Raw genomic sequence first — 16,109 nt, 5'->3', positions numbered from 1 at the left:
GAGATACACTGCTTTGGGAAAGATCTTCTGTGTTCTCTTTATTTGCTGCAAGTAATAAAGGAAGGAAGCTTCTTCCACTCTTTGACTTGATTATGACTTTTGGCTCGATACCTACTAAGAAGCAAATCCAGTTTTCAGGTAACAGCAGCGGCCCACTGTCTCTATGGTGTGCTGTGTCTATGGTTGTCATTTCCCCCCCCAGGAGATGCTGTATGGTCCAGCTTCTTCTTACATTTTATATTCCCCACCACTCTGGTCTTGCAATATGGCAAGCTGCTGAGTCAGTGTTGATCTACTGCAGCTATGACTTCAGAATTCATCAGGGTACTTTGTGTTTCAGAAAGCAAACAGGTGAAGGTAGACCCAGCCCATCACTGGCCAACTTAGCGGGTTGAAGACACTAGCTGTGAGTCTGCCTTTGCTCCCAGGACTCTTTGAATAAAACAAATTCACTTCTCCCAAGAAATTCTCAAAGTACACCCCCACCAATGGTGAATCTGAAACTGTGTACCTCAGACTGGGACTTGAACCTATTGGTCAGGACTCAAACGCAGCCAAAACCTATGGTTTTCCAACTGAGATCACACACCTGGTTTCAGCACCTAATGAAACTCAGGTTCTTGATGTCTCATCACGGAAAGAATTCAGTGAGAGACAAGTGATAGGTAAGAAGTGGATTTATATAGAGAGAAACACACTCTGCAGTGTGGGTAGTCTCAGAGGGAGAGAGCAGCCTCAAAATACAGCAAGGTTAGTTTTACCAGCTGGGTAATTTCATAAGCTAATAAGAGGATTATTTCCACTATCTCAGGGAATGGGGTGGGGCTTTCCAGGAATTGGGCCACGGCCACGCCCACTTTTAAATCTTTGCTGGTTCTCTGAACTGTGCTTGTGGGTGTGTCCCTTAGCTAGGTGATGTGCTACAATGAGGGTATGATGAGGCTCCAGGTCTAGTTGAAGTTGACTGATCCACCATCTTGGACTTATTTGGTTCTAATCAGTTTATATTGCATTCTAGGGTTATGTCATTCTTTAAAGTTTGTGCCCTGCCCCCTTCCCTCCTATTTCAGATCTGTCTTTCTAGAAGTCCTATCTTAAATCCTCTTCTTATATTCTTTCCCTCCTTAAATTACCTCTCACACATCTGCAGGGATAGCAAACCCAGATCTCAGTGGGACTGGCAGCTAGCTTCAATGATGAAAGGAGGCCCTAATGTGGGGACCAGTGGGAATTGTGACAAACGGAATGTCATTCACTTTCAAAGGTTCTTAAAACTGCTAGTCAGACCAAACATATGAACAGGAAGCCCACTTCAATCACCAGCAGCCAATGTAGGGTGTTTAATTTACATTTTATAGTACCAATTGCTTGGAGAAGGCAATGGCAACCCACTCCAGTACTCTTGCTTGGAAAACCCCATGGATGCAGGAGCCTGGTGGGCTGCCATCTATGGGGTCACACAGAGTCGGACACAACTGAAGCGACCTAGCAGCAGCAGCAGTACCAATTGCTTAGTATTAATTACAGGGCCCTTCAGATCCAGCCACTCCTACCAATTATTACAGGGAAGAACTGACTCCATGTTGGATCTGTTTGTTTTACCTTAACCTTTGCTTCTCATTGCTTTTGTTCACTATAAGTGTTACAGAGTCCAAGCTCACCCTGCTCGCCTGTCCACCTACAGATGGCTACATGAAGGAAGAAATCAACACATCCCCTTCCCAAGGCCAGTTGTTCCTGGAGATATTTGTAAGATTAATGGCCTTTTTTACTTTACCTCCTTACCTCCCTGCTCTCTGTTCTATAAAATAACCTGGCATCCAGACCTCGATAAGATGGTTATTTTGAGATGGTAGTCTGCTACCTTCATGGTCAGTCAGCTTTCCAAATAAAGTCATATTCCTTGCTTCAACACTTTGTCTCTCAGTTAGTTGACCTCTCATGTGGTGAGCAGAATAAGCTTGGACTCAGTAACACCATATCCCCACACTCTGATTACATGACATACTTTCACATATTCTCCCTGTCACCTTTGCTTACTCATTCTTTTTGTCCCCCCAACATTTACTGAGCCCCTAATATGTATCAGGCACTATAATAGATCCTGAGGTAAAAAGGGTGAACAAGAGTTTCTGTTCTCATGGAGCTTAGAGTGTCTGTCAATGAAAAATTAATCGGTCCTAGTGGTGCTAGTGGTAAGACTCTGCCTGCCAATGCAGGAGATGCAAGAGATGTGAGTTTGATCACTGGGTCGGGAAGATTCCCTGAAGGAGAAAATGGTATCCCACTCCAGTACTCTTGCCTAGAAAATTCCCTGGGCAGAGAAGCCTGGAGGGCTACAGTCCATGAGGCTGTAAAAGGCAGACACAACTGAGTAACTGAACACATACAAACATCTATGAAAGAAATAAAAATTTTTATCCAAGTCATATTGAGGATTATAACCCAGGAACGGCCTCTCAGAAAACTCTGAGAACTGTTCTGCCCATTAGAAATCAAAGCCCAGTTAAGTAAGTTCTTCGGGACAGAGGGCTATACATTAAATGATATACTGTTAACAGTTTACACAGTCCCGATCTGCAAGTGCACAGTGATGGCCATCATAATGCCTTACAAAATCAGGAAGGAATGTCATATTTTAAGAAGCTTTTGTGTTGGTGTTGGGAGAATGCTGCTGTTTATGGCTGAGCAGGTATGTCTGCCTAAGGGACAGTTTGGTCAAAACATAATGCAGATACACAAGGCACAGTAGAAGGCAGAGAGAAGTCAGGGGATAGTTTTTACGTTTAAAATTTTCCTTTCTTGCCGTAAAGTATGAATTTCACATCACAGTAGTGAGGAGACATATTAACAGTTACCAACCTGTGATAAGTATCTCTTATTATAGAGAGAAGTACAGGGTTTGCTTGAACTATACACAAGAGGCACCTAGCCGGAACAGAGGGAGAGGGCTTGGGAAGTCTTCTCAGAGGAGTAGATATCTTAGCTGAGGTTAAGGATGAGCTAAGGAAGCAAAGATGAGAGTGAAAGGGTGAGGGTGATGTTAGGGAGAGGGTTTCCTGGAAGAGGAAACAGTACTTACAAAGGTCCCCAAAGAAACTGACATTCCATGTGGCTGGAGAGAAAGGATGTAGGAAAGGGTGTCACAAGATAAAATTGGAAAGGTGAGGAGAGGCGGGATCTTTCCAAACCTTGTGGACAAATGAGTCAGATGCTAACCGAAAGGCAATGGGCAGCCAACAACAGTTGTTTTTTCTAAGTTATTTATTTATTTGGCTCCACTGGGTCTTAGCTGCTGCACGTGGGATCTTCATTCTAACTTGTATTATGAATCCTCAGTTGCAGCATGTGGAATATTTTTTTAAGTTGTGGCATGTGGAATCTTTAGATGCAGCATGTAAACTCTTAAGTTGCAGCATGTGGGATCTAGTCCCTGATAAGGACTCAAATCTGGGCCCCTTGCATTGGGAAATTGGAGTCTTAGCCACTGGACCACCAGGGAAGTCCCAACAGTTTTTAATCAAGGACTCAAATTTGTCTTTTAGAAGAATTCCTCTGAAAAAAAAAAATAAATAAAGGAATTCTTCTGGCCTCATTGTGAAGAACAAGCTGAAGTGAGCAAGGGGTGGATGCAAAGAGGATATTTAGAGGTCCCTCACAGTAAACCAGACCGAGATGATGATGACCTGGCATTCGAAGTAGCAGTGGGGTGGAGAGCATGGATCAGACTTGTGAGAGAGAACTGATGCCACTCAGAGATTTAGTGATGTGGGAAGAAAGACAAGAGGAGGTATTAATGATGATGAACTTGCCCTGATCCCCTCTTCATCTTCATGGACCCTGCAGGCACCTTCTTACCCACTGTTCTCACACTCTGCCCCACTATGGTTTAGCACACCACACTGTATAACGGTGAGAGGCTGGGTGTCTTTCATCCTTGTTATGTTGGTCAGGGACCCTGTATCACTCAGGGTCAAATTAGGAGATGGAAGCCACACAGCAGTTGGAACAGCTAAATTTTAATATACAGAATTATCAACTATAACAGGGGATTTCAGTAAAGAGAGATTGGCTACTAGCCAAAAAATAAAGCGAGCTCTAAAGAATATAGGATCTGCATATATAAGGTATATCCACCACCTTCCTAAGCTGAGGGGGAGCACCAGAGCTGAGATCCAGCTTGTTGGAGACTTACGCAGCCATGGGTGATTGGATGGCATAGAACTCACTTAGCACTGCACCAATGGTGAAACCGAGTGTGGCCCTGTGGGTCTCCCGGGCACAGAGGCCCTTCTGTCCCATTTCTGTTGTCAGTGAATTCCAGGTTCTTTCTTCATCTCAAAAGAATTCAGAAATGAAGCACAGAGGTTAAGAAAGTGAGTGAGTGAGTGAGTGAATGTCACTCAGTTGTGTCTCTTTGCAACCATATGGATTGTACAGTCCATGGAATTCTCCAGGCCAGAATACTGAAGTGGGTAGCCTTTCCCTTCTCCAGGGGATCTTCCCAATCCAGGGATTGAACCCAGGTCTCCCGGACTGCAGCCAGATTCCTAACCGCTAAGCCACAACTCTTTAATATTTATTTATGTATTTGGCTATGCCTGGTCTTCGTTGCAGTGTGCAGGTTCTTTAGTTGTGGCATGTGGGATCTAGTTCCCTGACCAGGGGCCCCTGCATTGGGTGCTTGGAGTCTTAGCCACTGGACCACTAAGGAAGTCCCAAAGTCCATTCTTTAAACGAGTAAATGATTCTTCTTTGTTATTCTGAGCAGATTAAAGTTAGCTTTTCCATCTTCCCACAGACAACTTGGGCAACATTTCTAGACTTGTCTAGAAAGCAAAGCAAAAGTTTATTTAAGCAAGGATACATTCTCAAAGGGAGAGTGATCTGGCAGGTGAGGAGCTGCCAATCTGGGTTTCTTTGGCAAGTTGGTTTTGAGGAGGGTAAGAATGAAGGGGCTGAATATTCCCTGGGGAATAAGGAGTTTGGGCATTGACCTTCCTGATTTTTTCATCCCAGCTCCATTTTACTGAGAAAAGAAGGGATTTTGTCCCTATTTAGCTTAGAGTAGACGTGCCATGGTATATACGCCTGATGACTATTTTTATCTGTCAGGCTAATCTTATAATGACAACATAATGAGCAAAAGGTTACATTTGGATGCAGGGGATTCCTGACTTTCCTCACCTTTCCTGGTCGCCTACTCAGTCCCTTATCACCCAATTTCCTGCCAGTCTGAAGGTGCCCGCTTTCCTTATCTGCCCATGAACTCCCGCTGTTTACAAGATGCATGACTTTTCTGTTACTTGGCCCCTGGCTCCATTTCTCTGCTCCTACCTAACTAAGCTGCATGCTGCAACATTTCTTGTGAGACTCCAGCCTCAATGACCTTCCCTGAGTTCCAAAGGGCAGAATCAAGGGAGTTGCTAATCAAGGGAGGAGCCATCAAGAAACCACTTGATTAAAGAGATCAGAGCAGCTCATCAAGATGAGATCACCTGAGAAAAAGTAGTGCGAGCCCTGCACACGCCCTAATCTAGTCAGAGACCCACCTTTGAGTCCCTGTTATAAAACCCTTCATTCAGTTCTCCTGGATTGGCAGTCAAGGGGGAAAGGCAGCTGCAATGGAAGTGTTCGTCATGGTCCGGCGCGGCAAGACCACCATCTTCACTGAGGCCAAGGAGTCGAGCACCGTGTTCGAGTTGAAGCGCGTCATTCAGGGTATCCTCAAGCGGCCGCCAGATGAGCAGCAGCTGTACAAGGAGGACCAGCTTCTGGACGACAGCAAGACACTGGGCGAGTGTGGTTTCACCAGCCAAACGGCACTGCCTCAGGCCCCAGTGACTGTGGGGCTAGCCCTCAGAGAAGATGAGGCGTTTGAAGACGTGTGCATCGAGCCCTTCTCCAGCCCACCCGAGCTGCCAGGTGTAATGAGGCCATGGGACTCGGGAAGCAGAGCCAATGCACAAGCTGCGAGGTAGGACTCCCACCTCACCTGTCCCACTCCCCCACTAAAAGAGGGGTGGGTGTCTTAAGATTTTTTCCTGGGTTGGGACTGTTAGGTAGTTAGAATAGGGAAAAAGAGTCCAAAATGGCGGTGGCTAAAAGACCTGGAAGGGAAAGCCCACGAAAATAGAAAAAAGGAAGGTCCGAGGACCGGAATGAGAACCTCAGGTAAAACAAACAACACTCCTCCGATCCTAACTGGAATTATAATGACCCTGAACACATCTGGGAAAGAGATCATTTTCTAATCTGTATAAAAGCAGGACTGAAAGCAGCCCAGCAAAAAGTAATCAGCTATGCCCGGGTCTCAGCAATAACTCAGGAGCCCAATGAGAACCCCAGTGTCTTTCTGGAGAGGCTAAAAGAGGCCCTCCAAAAGTTTACCAATTTGGACTTAGACTCTTACGAAGGACAGGTGATTTTAAAAGACAAATTCCTGTCCCAATGTGCATCAGATATCAGAATTAAGTTACAACAGCTACAGCAGCAGGACTCTGTTGCCTCTCTAAATGAGATGATCCAGACAGCCACCAATACCTTTTATAACAGAACAGGAGAAGGACGCCAAGGCCCAGGAGAGGGAGAGCAGGAAGGAGACAAGGCATGCCCAGATGCTGGCCGCCCTCCAGGGAAGCCCTAGGGCACACCCCGAGCCCTTGGATGGCACGAGGCAAACACCTAATCTGTAGACAGGCGGGGCATTGGGCTAAAGAGTGTCCTAAGTGACAAGTCTCCTAGAATAGCTTGCCACAAATGCCATCAACTGGGACATTGGGCGGCACTCTGCCCTCGGGACCCAAGAGCCTCAAGGTCAAGCGCCAAGCCTTCCCTCACGATGGTTCAAGGGGACTGAAGCGGCCCGCTCCAGCCAGCCCGCCTGTCACAGATAACCATCACGGGGCTGGAGCCAAGGGTGCAACTGGATGTGGCAGGTAGGTCCGAGAATTTCTTGGTTGACACAGGGGCTACCTACTCTGTCTTGATCTACTCCGGAGCCTTCCCCTCCCAAACCTGTACCATTTTGGGTGCTACAGGAAAAGCAACCACTAGAAGATTCACCCAAGCACTTCTTTGTTGCTGGGATGGACAGATATTTTCCCACCATTTCCTGGTGGTCTCTGAGTGTCCTGCTCCCTTAATGGGAAGAGACATACTCACTAAACTGGGGACCACCCTTGTGATGGGAAGCTTTTCAGCCCCTAGGGCCCTACAGCTTCTGGTTACTACTGAGGAACCCATTACACCTCCAACAGAGAGAGAGCAAAGACTATGGGAGGACAAAATTAACCCCAGGTGTGGGACCAGGGGATTCCTGGACGAGCCCACCAAGCTGAACCGGTCATCACTGTCCTCCGAGATCCCACTCGGTTTCCTAACCGGAAACAATATCCTCCCAAAAGAGAGGCTCGGGAGGGACTACAGCCTTTAATAAATAAATTCCTTGCTTGTGGGCTATTGGTCTCCACCAGTTCGCCATGTAACACCCCAATCCTTTCAGTAAAGAAAAAGGATGGAACCTGGCGAATGGTTCAAGAACTCCAGATCATAAATGAAGCTGTAGTCCCCCTCCATCCCACAGTACCCAATCCCTATGTAATCTTGGGAGAAATCCCACCCAGTGCCAAGTGGTTTACAGTCTTGGATCTCAAAGATGCATTTTTTTGCATACCACTGGCTAAAGAATCCCAATATCCTTTTGCCTTTGAATGGGAGGCTCCAGGAGATGACTTGGACAGGATTACCTCAGGGGTTCAGAGATAGCCCCTACCTGTTTGGACAGGCCCTTAGCCGGGATCTCCTAGATCTGGACCTGGGACCTAACGGGAAAATATTACAATATGTAGATGACCTACTAATCTGCTCTCCAGATAAGAAAAATGCTCAACAACATGCAATTCAGGTTCTAAACTTTTTGGCAGAAAGGGGATATAAAGTCTCCCGTGCTAAGGCACAGATGGTCGAGACAAAGGTCACTTACCTGGGCGTTCAGATTACACATGGGTCCAGGAGGCTGTCCTCTGATCGGGTACAAGGACTCCTCCAGTTGCCCTCCCCCACAACTCAAAAACAATTGCGAGCTTTCCTGGGGCTAACTGGGTACTGTAGAATCTGGATACCCAACTATGGTCTAATTGCCCAGCCCTTATATGAAAGCTTAAAGGGACGAGATGATTCAATCCCACTGATGTGGGGAACCCCTCAAAAGAAGGCAGAGGCTACACTAAAACAGGCCTTAACTCAGGCACCTGCCTTGAGGTTGCCAGATCCAAATAAAGCATTCCAACTTTATGTCCATGAAAGAGAGGGAATAGCCTTGGGACTGTTAACTCAAAGGTTGGGATCTGAGCCCCAGCCTGTAGCTTACTTATCCAAGAGACTTGATCCAACCACCCGAGGCTGGCCCCCCTGCCTTTGAAATCTTGCAGTTATTGCAATCATGATAGAAGACCTTTTGTTTATGTCAATGACCTCTTCCTAGATCCAGAGGTTCAGACCCTCCAGTCTTATACCATGGCCTTTGGGCAATTCCAACAGGATATATGCTTGTGGGGTATGAACCAGGACCCAAAAGACTCTAAGGAGTCACCATTATAAGCTCCAGGGACTCAAGTCCTAATTAAAGTCTGGAAAGATGGGTCCCCAAAGGCTCAACTCCAGCCCACATGGAAGGGCTCCTACCCTGTAATACTTTCTACTCCCACAGCAGTCAAAGTGCCAGGATATGACTCCTAGATTCACTAGTCATGAGTCAAGCATGGAAGAAAACAAAAGAGGACACTCAATACACCTGTGAGCCCCTGGGAGATCTCAGATACCTAGTCAGAACTACAAATGAGTGCCCTTCTAATAAACAACCCCAAAATCTGGCCCCTGGGGATAAGATTTCTCAAGACAGCTCTAAAGAGCCAACACAGCTTGGCAGAAATAATACTCCAGAACAGACAGATAGTTCTTCTGATCTCTAAACAAAGAGAGACTTGAACCATCCTGGCGATGTAAATTTAAAAGTGGCTAATGCCCCTACTAGTCCTTGTTATGTCATACTGATGCTGCTAATTATTGTTCCATGTACTGTCAATTGTCTAACCTGTCTTGTCTCTGCCCAGGTCAAGCTATGACATGCAGCGCCAGTTCAACAAAGATAAAACTACAGCCAACCACAGAAAACATCAGTCACCCTTAGATGGACACCGCTATAAGGACTCTGAGGCCTGAGACTAGCAAGAGGGGGAGGCCCAATGCCCCTCGCCATCCCAGTTCAGCAGGACGTAGCCAGAGAGACCTCAACGCCCCTATTCCCAAAGAATTGGGCCTCCCATCTCTTGAGGGGGGAATGTTAGGTAGTTAGAATAGGGAAAAAGAGTCCAAAATGACGGTGGCTAAAAGACCTGGAAGGGAAAGCCCGCAAAAATAGAACAAAGGAAGGTCCGAGGACCAGAGTGAAAACCTTAGGTAAAACAAACAACACTCCTGGCTGGCCCAATTTACATAAGACAGGCCCAGGGACAGAGAAACATATAAAAAGAGGAGCCAAAGCTCGCTCTCTCTTTCTCTCTCCCTTCCTCCCCCACACGATGGGGCGCTCTTCTCTGTCTTTGGATTGAAGTGCCCTCACACCTCGAAGATGGATTTTCCTGCTATCATCTATAAATAAATAGAGCTGTAACACTGAGCTGTAACAGTGATTTATTTAAGAGCTATAACACGGTCTGTCCTCCGAGAGCTGTGACCCACCGAGGGGCTTTAATGTCCGTCACTCCAAATCTTTGTTGTGATGAGACAAAGAACCGAGGAGCATACACTCGCATGACAGGACACATAGTTTTTCAAGGCAGAAGCCCTTTGCCTGGCAAAGTAATAAAGCTCTCCTTGTCTACTTCACCCAAAACTGAGATTCTCTTTGGCACTGGTGTACAGAGAAGCTGAACTTTCGGTAACAATGGTAGTTGCTGGAAATTGCCCTCCAGAATGTGTCAAGAACCTACCATCTAGGGCTTCCCTGGTGGTCTAGTGGTTAAGAATCCACCTTGCAATGCAGGGAACAAGGGTTGCATCTCCAGTCCAGGAAGATCCCACATGCCTTGTGGCAACTAAGCCCGTGTACCACAACTACTTAAATCTGCATGCCTAGAGTTCACGCTCGACAACAAGAGAAGCCACTGAAAGGAGAAGCCCATGCAATGCAATGAAGAGTAGCCCCTGCTTGCAGCAACTAGAGAAAGCCTGAGTGCTGCAATGAAAACCCAGCACAGCCAAAATATAAGTAAAAGAAACAAGCAAAAAACAAACCTCCCATCTAGTGTCAAGAAAAGTCATTCAATGGAGGCCTCCTGAGACAAAGCCACCCACGGTGGGGAGAATTGGGGGAAGCTAGGGCTGCTGGGTGGGGTTGGCCCCTGTCATGGCAGGAATGGGGCTCTGGAGGCACTACGAGAGTTGGGACCATGGTGCTGGAGAAGCCATCTGCACTGCAAGAGTTGAGCACTAAGGAACCCACACACACTGCAGGAGCCTGCTACAAGAGTACGCTAGAACTGTTACCACCAAAACGGCAGTTTCCTTGGTTCTTATCCCCAAAGGAAAGAAGAATTCAATCAAGGGACAGAGAGCAGTTGTAAATAGCAAGAGTCGTATTAAGCAAAGCAGACGTACACTCCAAACAGAGAGAGAAAATGAAGGAGAGCAGGCTGCCTGGAAACAAGAAGCCGCCTGCAACAGGGTCGGGTTGGTTTTTCAGAGTGGTGGCAAGTCCGTCTCTCTGTCCTGTGTTATTTGACTAAGTTGATTGGCAGGTTTAGGTTGTATAACTTTCCTCCTAGTGCACAGGCACTTACCCACAAGCACTCAAGTGGAACGCAAGTGGGCAGAGTGGGTGGGGCAAAATTCAAATGTTAATTTACTATGGAAATACACAAATAATGAACCCCGGGCTACTTTGAGTCCTCTTTTAGGTCTTGGTACACCTGTGCTGGCAGGTTTTATCTTGTTTGGTCCTGATAAGGCTGAAAACTTGATCACAAAAAGGGAAGATCTCGAGGTGTGTTTTGATCACCAGTGTGGGGTAGGGGTAGGGAAGGCAGAGAGAAAGATGACCCTGTCCAGGATGGGGCAGGGACCAGCTCATGTCTGACTGACTACCTCACAAAAGGAGAAGGGAAACCCCTTCCTCCTGCAATTACTCTCCAGAGTTGACAAAAATTAACATTGTGCCAAGCTGGTATAGAAAAAAATACTCAAGTGGTCCACCTCAATTTTTGCACAGCAAGCAATAAAGGGTGAATTTGGAGTCAAGAGGCAGTAAATTGGAACCTGGCACAGACTCCATCTAGAAATCAACACGGCAAGGAAGGTTCTGAAGAAAAAAAGTATATTCAAGTCTGTTGCCCATTTTTAACCAGTGTTGTTTTTTGGTTCTTGTTGTTTTTCATATATTGTAGATATTAACCCCTTATCAGATATATGATTTGCAAATATTTTCCTCCATTCTGTAAGTTGCTTTTTCACAACTCCTGATAGTATTCTTTTTTAAAAAGTATTTATTTTTATTTGTTTGCACCAGGACTTATTTGCGGCATGCAGGATCAAGTTTCCTGACCAGGGATTGTACACTGGCCCCTTGCATTGGGAGTGCAGAGTCTTAACCACTGGACCACCAGAGAAGTCCTGCCCTTTAATAGGAATTTTTATGTTTTCATATGACTACAAGTTACTGTCTAGCATCCTTTCATGTCAACCTGAAGGAATCATTGTAGCATTTCTGGTAGGACAGGTCTAGTGGTAATGTGTGGGAGAGTGGTATGGGTGGGGGTATGGACAAAGGTAGTCAAAAGATACAAACTTCCAGCTATAAGACAAATAAGTTCTAGGGATGTAACATACAATATGATTAACATAATTAACACTGTTGTGTATTATATACAAAAGAGAACAAATCCTAAGAGTTCTCACCACAAGGACAAAAAATGTTTTTCTATGTCTTTAATTCTGTGCCTATAAGAGATGATACAGATGTTTACTAAACTTACTTGTGGTCATCATTTCATGATAGTGTGAAAGTGTTAGTCACTTGGTGTTGACTCTTTGCAACCCCATGGACTGTAGCCCAGCAGATTCCTCTGTCCATGGGATTCTCCAGGCAAGAATACTGGAGCGGGTTGCCATTTTGTAAGTCAAATGATAATGCTGTAAACCTTATACAGTGCTCTACACTAACTATATCAATAAAACTGGAAGAAAAAATGTATATTAAGGTATATTCATGAGGGAAAGAATTCTAGCTAATAAATGTAGAAGAAATTATTGAATTAAAAAATTGCCATCTCACAGCACCTAATGAAATAATAACAAATGAACACAACAGCAAACAAAAAAAATGAACCATGGTTGAAACTATTAGATTGAAACTATTAATGTTGAACTATACAATTGCAGGGATAGGCTGTCACCACCTGAGCCCACTGATCACTAAAATTGGGGCAATGAGCTATTGTGGGTCTCCTGGTGTGATGCCAAAACACATCACCTCCTAGGAAAGTGAATCTGTGCATAAACCCACCTCTAGAATGAACCTCGATTTTCAAGATATGTGAGAGAGAGGAACAAGTTAAATGACATGACAAGGAAGCAGATAAATCCACAAAGTGGGGCATTTACAGGACAGCTGACCCAGTTTTTGCAACAAGTCAAGGAAAAGGGCAGGGGCCCGCCCTATATAAGAAGTGACTTAAAGACCATAACAAGCAAATTTCATCTGTAGATTTTTTTATGTATTCCAAGTTGTATGTTGCTATTGTTGCTTAGACATCAAAATTATGTAGGAAATAGGTCGAGTTTTTTAGAGCTGTGTATTGAGATGCATGCTTCCTAGGTGGCTCAGTGGTAAAGAATCTGCCTGCCAAGCAGGAGACATGGGTTGGATTCCTGGGTCGAGAAGATTCCCTAGAGAAGGAAATGGTAGCCCACTTCAGTATTCTTGCCTGGGAAATCCCATGGACACAGGAGCCTGGCAGGCTACAGTCCGTGTGGTTGCAAAAGTCTGACACAACTTAGTGACTAAACCACAACCACTGAGATGCACAGGAGTAAAATAACTTAAGATCTGTAGCAGAGCAAAACAGAAAGGGATAAAGCAAACCAGACTGAATCTTGGTAAGTGTTGAATCCCTGGCTATGAGAGTTCTTTGTTCTATTTTCACTTTTGAGAATGTCTGAATATTTTCATAAAAAATTCTAAAGAGATTTCTTTTTTTAAAAAAAGAGATAATGTGTGGGACAGTGGTATAGGGATAAACATTAGCTTCTTTCTTTCCCAGCAGCAGGTGTAAGATACGTGGGTGGAAGAGAAAATCCCCGGGGTGTTTTATTAAAAACACTCTCCTGGGACTTGCTCATTTAAGGAACTACCAAAATCGCCCTCAGAGCTCGGTATGTAGGCCACGCCCCACCAGGGACACGACTTTAGAGAGCAGGAAAAAAACTCAAATTGGCAACTTGGTCACAGACAGAAACTCAGCAAGATCAAATATCTGAAGCCTTTTTATTTTTTTAAGTAGAGAATTATTTTCCATCTATTAAAAAGAAAAGTCCCTGGAGAGGGATGGCTGCAATATTTGTGGGAAGAGAATTATCTGCACTAGTTAAAGCAAAAGCAAACAAAGGCATTCTTGGCAATAATACCCTGAGAGCAGTGTTCAGGGAGGCAGTAATTAGGCAATTAGACCTGGGAGTCGCGCAGAGCCTCGGGTGCCGCTGGATGTTAATGACTCCTGCTCCGCCGTCCAGCAGCCTCCTGCGAGGAAGTAAGCCTGGCCTTTTCTCAGCGCAGAACACCCGACCTGATTCCTCTCGCCTCTGCTGCTCTCCGCGAGCATCCTTACCCCCAATGCCCGCGGGGCGCGCGCGGCAGCTCCCCGACTCTCGGCCCTCACCCCCGAACTGCCAGAGCATTAAGCTATCACACCAGCGTTCCCTGACCACGGTACTTGGGCACCCGCGGATAATCCGAAACTGCCGCGCGGTTCCTGGCCTTGCACCAGGCAAGGTAACTTTCCCTTAATTGCTCGCTTAATACTTATTTTCTACTCCTTATCAAACACATGGACCATGCAAAGGAAAAAGAACTAATGTATGTCCCTAGCAGCCAGGAATACTTTTTAGCATTCTGATGCATTTCCCTTTCATCTAGGTGTGTTTTAAGAATACATTACGGGGGGACTTCCCTGCTGATCCAGTCACTAAGACTTGGCGCTCCCAATGTAACGGAACGGTTCATCCAGGTCAGGGGATTAGATCCCACATGACAACTACAGATTCCACATGCCGGCAACGAAGGTCGAAGAGCCATGTGCTGTAACTAAGACCCGGTGCAGACAAATGAACGAATCAATTTTTTGAAAAAAATACATTTCTGGGATACCAGAGATATTATTTCAGAACCCTATTTTTCATTTGCATCATTACTGCGCAAAGCTTCCCTTGTACCTCAGTTGGTAAAGAATCTGCCTTCAATGCAGGAGACCCGGGTTCGACTGGGAAGATCCCCTGGAGAAGGAAATGGCAACCCATTCCAGTATTCTTGCCTGGAAAATCCCATGGACAGAGAAGCCTGGGAGGCTACAGTCCATGGGGTCGCAAGAGTCCAACACGGTTTAGCGATTAAATCACCATCATTACTGCGCACTTAACTCATGTCGTCAAATAACCTGACAAAATGCTCTGTTGCTCACCCCGAGGAATGCACAGCCCCCACACTACTGATAATTGGCTAGTTTCCCCCTTTTGACCGACATAAACGAATCTTCGATCGGATTTGCCAAATACCCCTCTCCCACCGGGGGTGCACAGAACTGGATGGAGAAAAATGCCTTGGTTCCCCGGACTGTAAGCAGCGCAGAGGCCTCACGCCGGAGAGTATCCCAGCTCTGTGACGTCAGCCCTAGGCTCCACCCGCCTCTGGCGAAGCCAATCGAAGCGCGAGGCGTGGCCCTCCAGAAACGCGCGCGCCCGCCCGAGCGGGCGACCCGGCGCGATGGACCGGGCGGTTCCCACTGTCCAACCTCGAGCCCAGCCCCCGCCACCCGACGTGGGGCCGCCGGTGGGCTCCGAGGAGGAGTTCTATGACTGCCCGGATTACTACTACCTGCGCGACTTCCCAGCCTGCGGGGCCGGTCGCATTAAGGGCCGGACTCGGCGCGAGCGAGAACTGCGTACCAACTGGCTGGTGCCCGGCGGCCACGAGCGCAAGATCGCGCAGAAGCTTCTGAACAGCCAGCGCAAGCGTCGCCAGCGCCAGCTGCAGCCCCGGCCGCGCAACCGTCTCACCTGAGCGCCGGTGCGTGCGGGCAGCCAGGGGCCCGAGCCCCGGGGACCCGCGCGATCGCCCAGGCGGCGCTCCGATCCGTCCCCTGCGACTCGACCCGGCACAGTCGCCCCCTTCTGAGGCTTCCCTGCGTAGCCAAGTCATTAGCTGGGTGGGCCCCCTGAACTCCCCGCTTCTCTCCCGGCTGCGGTTGGAATAGTGTAAAATTATATTTAGGAAATTTGTAGTTGGGTAGACGGGGCTAGGAAACGCAGAAAACATCTTCCTAAAAATACAAGGAAGGGATTTAATTGCAGTGTTAATGCACGGACTAAAGAGAGTAATTGAATTTTGTTTTTTGTCTGGTTTTCTACAGGATACCCATACCCAAAGGACCTAAGTATTTTCTCTGACTCCACCTGTAATTGTGGTCCTAAGGGGAACAGTCCATGTTGGTCAGCAGAACTTCTTTTCAACATCGCTTAAGTTTACTGCTTCAGTGTCTTCCTTACTGATTGTTAAGTAATATCCAAGTGGGTATGCCTGCTTAGGGTTTAGGGTTTTTCATTAAAAGAGAGCAGCAAGAATGGCATTTTAAGTCTTCTGGTGTTTTTTTGTTAAGTTGTTGTGGTAATTTGTTTCAAGCCCACAAACATTTGAGTTCTTAAGTGTAAAGAAGTGACAGAGATGAATACAGGCAGAACAAAGATAGGAATCTGTATAAGACTTTAACTCAAATGTCATCTAGGACTGTGTACCCTTAATATTTGTTTGTCAGAATATGTGTATTTTAAATTTAAATGGT

The 16,109-nt window shown here is 46.3% G+C and overlaps 1 protein-coding gene and 1 pseudogene across 1 annotated transcript; both read left to right on the top strand.

Annotated features, from left to right (window-relative positions):
* The first annotated feature begins 5,624 nt into the window (after positions 1 to 5,624).
* On the top strand, positions 5,625 to 5,981 carry LOC136158556 (elongin-B pseudogene; annotated as a pseudogene).
* Positions 5,982 to 15,002: 9,021 nt separating this feature from the next.
* Positions 15,003 to 15,888, top strand: NUPR2 (nuclear protein 2, transcriptional regulator). Its single transcript, XM_065920371.1, has 2 exons — positions 15,003 to 15,337; positions 15,681 to 15,888. Exon 1 carries the CDS (start codon positions 15,035 to 15,037, stop codon positions 15,329 to 15,331), a length of 297 nt encoding a protein of 98 aa, XP_065776443.1. The 5' UTR covers positions 15,003 to 15,034; the 3' UTR covers positions 15,332 to 15,337; positions 15,681 to 15,888.
* Positions 15,889 to 16,109: the final 221 nt, after the last annotated feature.

Source organism: Muntiacus reevesi, chromosome 2 (assembly GCF_963930625.1).
Source record: "Muntiacus reevesi chromosome 2, mMunRee1.1, whole genome shotgun sequence".
Taxonomy (NCBI): Eukaryota; Metazoa; Chordata; class Mammalia; order Artiodactyla; family Cervidae; genus Muntiacus; species Muntiacus reevesi.
The sequence above is the reverse complement of the archived record's forward strand: the minus strand, read 5'-3'. Positions and strand labels throughout refer to the sequence as shown.

What these genes read in the sequence shown, in the direction of transcription:
- NUPR2 (XM_065920371.1), top strand. Translation starts at nt 15,035, where the DNA reads ATGGACCGGGCGGTTCCCACTGTCCAACCTCGAGCCCAGCCCCCGCCA.